Below are 8,242 nucleotides of genomic sequence, written 5' to 3' on the forward strand. Positions count from 1 at the left end.
TTTTTATAAATCAATAACTAAAATAATATTAATTTTCTATTTTGTCATTTTTTAAAATTTATTAACATTAATATTTTTAAAATATAATAATTATACTACTAAAGGGTAGTTTTGAAAAGTTAAAATTTTTAAAATGCAATAATTATATTATAAAAAAAATTAAATCCTCCAAAAAAAAAATACTACTATTTTGAGATTGAAAATGTATTCAATTCAAATACTCTCGGTCTTACAGCAGCCACTTGACCAGTAATGTTAGAAGCTTCTCCACCCCCACACAATTTCTTTGAACAAAAGCCCCCAGACAAAGACTCGGTCCCCAACCCAAGTATTCATTTTTTTAATTATAGTTATTTTGTGAGATTAAATTTTTATTTATTTATGATGATTTATAAATTTTTTTGTAATTATATAAATAATTATGAGAGAAAAAATAATTAATTTATTTATAAAATATAACATTTTATATTATTAATTATTTAAATATTTTTTTGTTTTTATTAACTAGTTTAATCAAATTAGATCATCTCACAGAAACTAAACTCTCTCTACGTGGCAAAACAATAGAACTGTTTGATATAAATTTTAAGAAATGATTATAACTTATTTTAATTTGAAAGTTTGTATTAAATTGTTTAGAAAAATGTTTGGTAACTCAAAATTTTGTGATTTAAATGGCTCAAATTTGTCAAAACGATGTCGTTTTATACTCAAAATTTGTCAAGACGACGTCGTTTTGAGTGATTTGAGTCATTTGAGCCACAAAATTTTGAGTTACCGAGCCTTGTTGAATTGTTTAATACAGTTTCTATTTTTAACTTATTAGACAAGAATAATTTAAATAAACTAAAAAAAACACTAACTATTTAAAAGCTAAAAAAAAAAAAAATACTCTCATCTTCTTCCTTGTGAATATCAAATTTTAGCTTGCAAAAAAAATTCTACCAAACAGAATGACACCAGTCTTCTTCCTACCTCTCTGTTCCAAATTCCAACCTCTCTGTTCCAAGTCAAAATGTGGTTTCCCACATTTCTCTCTCTCCTCTCTCTTCCTGTGCATCCCAGCTCCACATATGCATGTTTATATATACATACACATATAGTTGTGAAGTGACTAGTGTGAGAGAAACAGAGAGGTACACACAGACCACAGGGAGAGAAGAAGAAAAAAATGAAGCCACAATCTACTCTACTATCAACCCTCTTCTCTCTCTTCTTCTTCTTCTTCTTCCTCCTCATCTCAGCAGCAGCTGACATTTCACCAGGCTCAACCCTTTACGCCTCTAACCCAAACCAAACTTGGACCTCCCCAAACAACACCTTCTCTCTCCGCTTCATCTCCCACGGCGGCTCCACCACCTTCTCCGCCGCCATCACCTTCGACAACATCATCCCCGTCTGGATAGCCGGCGGTGATTCCGCCGCCGCCGACCCCTCCTCCTCCCTCCAATTCCTCCCCGACGGCAACCTCCGCCTCCTCAACGGCTCCTCCGCCGTCATTTGGCAGTCCAACACCGCCGGCCTCGGCGTCTCCTCCGCCGCCCTCGACGACTCCGGCAACTTCGTCCTCCGTAAAGGAAATGTCACCGTTTGGTCCACATTCGATAACCCAACCGATACAATCTTGCCCAATCAAAATTTCACACCAAACCAAGTTCTGCGATCTGGGTTTTACTCTTTCAATCTTCTCAGCTCTGGAGACTTAATTCTCAGATGGAACGACTCTATTGTTTATTGGAATTCGGGTTTAACTTCATCAATCAACAACAAAACCACAAACTTGACATCACCAAGTTTAGTACTTCAATCAATTGGCATTCTATCCCTTTTCGATCAATCGCTTCCAAACCCTGTCATCGTGGCCTATACCAATGATTATGCTGAAGGGTCTGAAATACTCAGATTCTTGAAATTGGACAGTGATGGAAATTTGAGAATCTATAGCTCTGCTAAAGGTAGTAGAACAAGCACAGTGAGATGGGCAGCTTTAAGCGATCAATGTCAAGTTTTCGGCTACTGTGGAGACATGGGTATCTGTAGTTACAATGGTTCGAATCCGAATCCAATTTGTGGGTGTCCATCGAAAAACTTTGAACCGATTGATCCGAAAGATAATAGAAAAGGGTGTAAGAGGAAGGTGGAGATTAAGGATTGTGGTGGGAATACAACAATGTTGGAGTTGGAGAATACGAGGTTGTTGACATATCCACCAGAGTTGGATTCGCAGGTGTTCTTTGTGGGTATAACGGCATGTAGATTGAATTGTGTTGCGAGTAGGTCATGTGTTGGGTCGACATCGTTGTCGGATGGGTCTGGATTGTGTTACTTCAAAACAATCCCTGTAGTTGTAAGCGGCTATCAATCACCTATTATCCCCAGCACTTCGTTTCTCAAGATTTGTGGCCCTGTAATGCCATAATGCCAAACACTTTGCTGGATTGACAAGCGAGAGAGACAGAGACTGTGTGAAATACAATAATTGTATCCTAGTTGATGCACGTAAATGAAACAAGAATGCTTGACTTGATTATCAAGAATAAAACTTCTCTTATTTGTTTTACTGAATTAGCAAAAATAAAATAATTTCATTTATGTTTTTTTTTAATTTTATTACTATTATTTTTTTTTTTGGCAACATTTAGATTGGCTCATTTAGGTTTTATTAATTTTCAAATTGTTTAGTTTTCAAGATTGTTTGATTGCCAAGATTTCTTTCTTCTTCTTCTTCTTCTTCTTCTTCTTTTTTTTTTTTTTATATGATACGATATTAGGAAATTTAGTCAAAACCCTTCCATTAGACCCTTATTTGGTGAAAGGATCGCTTAATTTATTTTGCTTCATAAATCCCCTAAGAAAGAGGCGTATAATTGATTAAGAATAAAGTAAAAAAAAAATTTCTTAAACAATATTGTCAAAGTAACATATTATTATGAACTAAAGCAACATGTTACTCTAAACTAGAGTAACATATTACTGTGAGATACAGTAACATGTTTCTATAAAATAAAGTAACATGTTACTGCTTACATCAATTTGGCGGTACTAATTTTTTTTAAGAATTTCATAATCAATATCGATCTTATTTGATAGATCTTGATGAGAAAATTCTAAAAATACTAATTTTATTAAAAACCAATATCTAAATCAAAAGTTATATTATTTTAAAATTTAGGGTAAATTATAATTTAACCCCCAGTGGTTTGCCTCAAAAACACGGAGCCCCCCTATAGTTTCATTTATAACACTTAAACCTCCTATACTTCATACTAGAGTGCAATATCCGACGGACGTAATCAAATGCCCCTAGATATTTTACATCCCTCAATCGTTTCATTTCAGTTGACTAATACCAGTATTCACATATCTCTCTCTCTCTCTCTCTCTCTCTCTCTCTCTCTCTCTCTCTCTCTCTCTCTCTCTCTCTCTCTCTCTCTCTCTCTCTCTCTCTCTCTCTCACTGTGGTTGATTGGATTGAACTAGGGTTTTATCATTGATTTCACCATCGCATTGCGAATGTCATTACTAGTTTAGGTATGTGGTGTTTACCCAAATTTATTTTGATCGTTAGTTGTTGATTTTTTCTAATTTTGATTCATAACTGAGTTTGTGTGTTGACTTCAATTTACAAAATTTGTAATGTTTTATGCATGGTCTGCTTGTATTGTTTTAATTTTTGGGAATTGTGGTTAAAGTGGGGGTGGGGTATAAAGCTTCATAAATAATGGGTATTTTCTTTTTCATGATGTTAACTTTGGGTATTTTTTATTCACATATTTGTTTTCATATACTTTAGTTTTTTGTATTCATACCTTTTATTACTTTATTTTTTTGGAATGTTGGTTAAAGTGGGGTGTGAGGTATAAAGGTTCATAAACAACATGTATTTTTTTATGATGTTAACTTTGGTTTTTTTTTATGATGTTGACTTGTAGATAGGGTATTATGTTCATATATTTTGTTTATAGCTGTATTCATATATTCTATTTCTGTTTAGAGATTTTGTAATTTTTCATGCATGTCATGTCTGTATTGGTGTAATGTTTTTGAATTTTGGTGAAGGTGGGGCATATTTTGTTGTGGCCCCAAGGGAATTTGAATTAAATATTGAGGAATTGAATTAATAATCAAATATGAATTAAATAGTGTGGTCCAATGATTATGATTATTGTTATGTGGTCCCAATGAGTTTGAGTTTTGTAATGCAATATTGTGAAGTTTTGTTGTTTTTTGTAGTGAGGTAAAAAAAAAATGATTTTTGAGAACAACTATAATGGGTACTTTAGTAAGCCTCCTAATATTGGTTACAAACAAGGGAAAGTGGAATATCTATCAAAAGTGATGCGGACCCCCTCCAAAACCTACCCCCATGACCCCCTCTGAGGTGGCACCTGCTGAAGTCATGTGAAGAACAATTGCACAATAAGGAAGGTGTGATACACGCACCTGTAAGACCAAAATATATATATATATATATATGCTGAAAACAAAGACCAAAAAAAAGCGGGAAGCTCTCCGGCCATAACTCTCCACCCATGTCCCTCTTCCTTCTTCCATTTTCCATCATGCGTCCGCCATAGCTCTCCTCCGTCGACGGCCATAGCTCTCCATAACTCTCTGTATCTCGCTCTACGGATCTTCGATCGCATTCCGATAGCATTTTGTCAGGTAATGTTACTCGAAAACCCCTCATTCTCCCTCTCTCTTTCTTTACATACATTGATCAATCTCTGTGACATGTCTGTATATAAATTCCTCATTCTGATTGTGTTTATAAAACATTAAAAGATACACCTGCATTTCATATTAGTTTCATTGAAATTCATTGGGGATCGAAACAAAGGCCACTATTAGTTTCATGGTTTAAATTCATTGTGGCAAGACTAAAATTATTATCAACTAAAATTAATTTTCAGTTTCAGAAATATAGAATAATTATTATGAACTAGTTTATGAACTTATTATGAGCTGAAATTATTTTTCAGTTTCATAAATGTAATGAACTTATTATGAACTTTTTAACAGGGCTTAATATGTGTTCTGTGATATACCATGACTATGTGAGGTTGAAGTTGAACATAACAGTTTCAAAGTTTGAAATTGAAGTTGAGGTTGAAATTGAACATAACGGTTTCAAAGTTTGAAAATAAAGTTGAGGTTGAAATTGAACATAACAGTTTCAAAATCACATATACCATGACTATGTGAGGTTGAGGTTGAAATTGAAGTTGCTATAATTTAGTTATACCATAAATTTAAATTATCACAATGTAAATTTGAACATAACAATTTCAAAGTTTACATTTAAATTTATGATAGTGAACATGTAAATAATCATAGAATGGAGGTTTACATTTAAATTTGAACATAACAGTTTCAGAGTTTACATTTAAATTTGAACATAACAATTTCAAAGTTTCCAATAATCTTATAAAATAATCATTCTAAAATCATTCTATTTGAATTTCATTTTTTATTCTCATAGAATGGAGGTTGATTCAAATGGTGGTGACAATCTTTCAGTAAATAACGGTGAACAAGTTGAAGAACCTAAGAAGGGTATGTGTTTTAGCTCAAGGGAAGAAGTGTATACATTTTATGCCACGTATGCTAAGCATGTTGGCTTTTCTATAGCTCATAGAGCACAACATTTTGGAGATGATGGCCAATTAAAAAACTTTGCAATTGAATGTTCTCGAGCGGGGGAGAGAAAAAAGAAATCAGAAGTGAACCCTTTGAAGCCATCTTTGTCCACAAAAATTGGTTGCAAAGCAAGGGTACGAGGTACTCTACAAAAGAATGGGACATATATGTTAACCACAGTTAACCTTGCGCATAATCATGATTTGATTCCCACCGACTCTCGTCATTTTGCAATGAATAAGAAAATTTGTACTCCTGTGAAGAGAAGATTAGAAATCAATGATCAAGCAAGGATTGGAGTGCCTAGGAACTATCATTCAATGATTGTTGAAGCAGGGGGATACAAGTCATTGACATTTGATGAGCGAGATGCAAGGAATTACATTAATAAAGCTAGAAGATTAAGGCTTGGTGAAGGTGATGCCGAATCACTTCAAAGTTATTTTATGAGGATGCAAGCACATAGTGAGAGATTCTTTTATGTGATTGATGTTGATGAGGAGTTTCGCATTAGAAACTTGTTTTGAGCTGATGCAAGGAGTCGGGTTACGTATGAATCATTTGGAGATGTTTTATTTGACACAACTTATCTGACGAACAAATATGACATGCCATTTGCTCCATTTGTAGGAGTCAATCACCATGGATAGTCTATTTTGCTTGGTTGTGGATTGTTATCTAGTGTGTTGGGTATACCTCCTTATTGGAGTGTGGGACCCAATTGGTTTGTTAAAAAATTTTAATTTAGCTTGGTTTAGGTATAATATATTTTTATATATTATATTTGTGGAGGCCCAATTCAATTTGGATACAATTAGGGTTTGATTCCAAAACCTAAGATTTAATATATTTTTTTGGGTTGTTTTTCCCAAGCAAGGACGGCGGCTTTGTTTGTGGGTGAAAAACACTTTTTCGAAGTGCTGCGGCTAATACAGTGCATTTGAAATCAATCAATTCGGTGGGAGTACTTTGGTGCATCTTCAGCTTTCGGTTCTGATTTGGGTTCGTTATTTTGGGTCTTCTACAACTCTGATTCTGAAGATTTTGGTTCATCTATTTGGTGAGGTCTTTCCTCTTGTTTATTTGTGATTATTTAGAATTCACCTAAGGGTGGTTTTGTGAGACTATTAGTGTCTCGTTTGTAATCGTTTGGAACTTATTTGGTTGATAGTGGAATCGGATTTCGATCCCGTGGACGTACCTCACATTGAGGGAACCACGTAAAAATTCTTGTGTTGCCTTTGATTTAATTTTTCCGCATTAGTTTTTATTCCCATTGATTGATTTACTTGTGGGGAATCACATCGATTTTCCCTAACAACTGGTATCAGAGCTTACGATTTATTTGGGTTTATATATTTGTGTAAATCAATGGAGGGGAATGTGGGTCGTATGTCTAGCTTCAATGGAAGTAATTGGGTAACTTGGAAAACTAAAATGGAGGACCTATTATTTTGTAAAGATTTGTATGGACACATTGAGGGTGATAGTGGCAAACCCGAGGGTATGAAAGATGATGAATGGAATAGGCTTAATCGAAAAGCCGTTGGTGTTATCCATCAATGGATTAATGACAGTGTGTTTCATCATGTTGCTACTGAAACTTCAGCACATGATTTATGGAAAAAATTAGAGAGCCTTTATGATAGGAAATCAGCCACAAATAAAGCCTTTCTGTTTCGTAAGTTGGTTAATTTAAAATATAAGGAGGGTAGCCCTATTCCGGAACATCTAAATGAAATAAAGAGTATTATTAACCAACTTGCTTCTATGAAAATTGTTTTTGATGATGAGTTGCAGGTTTTGATGCTACTTAGTTCTTTACCCGAAAGTTGGGAGACTTTGGTTGTGACCGTCAGTAATTCAGCGCCCGATGGAGTTGTCACAATGGGCCAAGTCACTAGTAGCCTGTTGAATGAAGAAACTAGAAGAAAATCAGCAGGTTCCTCTCATTCGGAAGCATTCGTTGTGAGAGGTCGAAGCAAAACAAGAGGGAGGAGTAAGACTCCTCATGGCCGTAATCAAAGCTGTGACAAATCGAAAGATGGTTCTTTTTCAAAGAAAAACATTGAGTGCCATTATTGCCATTATTGCCATGAGAAATGGCACATGAAGCGGGAATGCCGAAAGCTCAAGAATAAGGAGAAAAGGCGTGACAAAAGTGTGGACAAGAACCAAGAAGACACAACGGCAGTTACTACCAATGGTGATCTCATGGTCGTTTGTGAAGATGATTGTATCAATTTTGTGGGCCAAGAGAGCAATTGGGTGATTGATTTCGGTGCTTCTTTTCATGTGACTTCTCGAGTTGATTTCTTCACTACCTACACCGAAGGAGATTATGATTTTGTTCGAATGGGTAATGAAGGTTTGTCTAAGATTATTGGCATGGGTGATGTTTGCTTGGAAACAAATTTGGGCTGCAAGTTGTTGCTTAAAGATGTGAGGCATGTTCCCGACATTCGCCTCAATTTGATCTCTACCGGGAAGCTAGATGATGAAGGCTACAATAACAAATTTGGTGATGGAATATGGAAGCTCACAAAGGGTTCCTTGGTGGTGGCTAAGTGTAAGAAGACTCATACACTTTATTCGATGCAAG

At 35.0% G+C, this 8,242-nt stretch overlaps 1 protein-coding gene and 1 pseudogene across 2 annotated transcripts; both read left to right on the forward strand.

The window, feature by feature from the left end:
• The first annotated feature begins 951 nt into the window (after positions 1–951).
• LOC114274570 (G-type lectin S-receptor-like serine/threonine-protein kinase At1g34300 pseudogene) lies at positions 952–2,560 on the forward strand (annotated as a pseudogene). Its single transcript, XR_014364380.1, has one exon. The product of XR_014364380.1 is annotated as a G-type lectin S-receptor-like serine/threonine-protein kinase At1g34300 pseudogene (transcript).
• A 2,923-nt stretch (positions 2,561–5,483) lies between these two features.
• Positions 5,484–6,167, forward strand: LOC145821734 (protein FAR-RED IMPAIRED RESPONSE 1-like). The gene has a single exon (XM_082918295.1). The coding sequence runs from the start codon at positions 5,484–5,486 to the stop codon at positions 6,165–6,167; it is 684 nt and encodes a 227-aa protein (XP_082774421.1).
• The last annotated feature ends 2,075 nt before the right edge of the window (positions 6,168–8,242 follow it).

Source organism: Camellia sinensis, chromosome 3, assembly GCF_055761805.1.
Source record: "Camellia sinensis isolate YWXY chromosome 3, ASM5576180v1, whole genome shotgun sequence".
NCBI classification, from domain to species: Eukaryota; Viridiplantae; Streptophyta; class Magnoliopsida; order Ericales; family Theaceae; genus Camellia; species Camellia sinensis.

Coding starts and splice junctions, on each gene's coding strand:
- LOC145821734 (XM_082918295.1), top strand. CDS start 5,484: ATGGAGGTTGATTCAAATGGTGGTGACAATCTTTCAGTAAATAACGGT.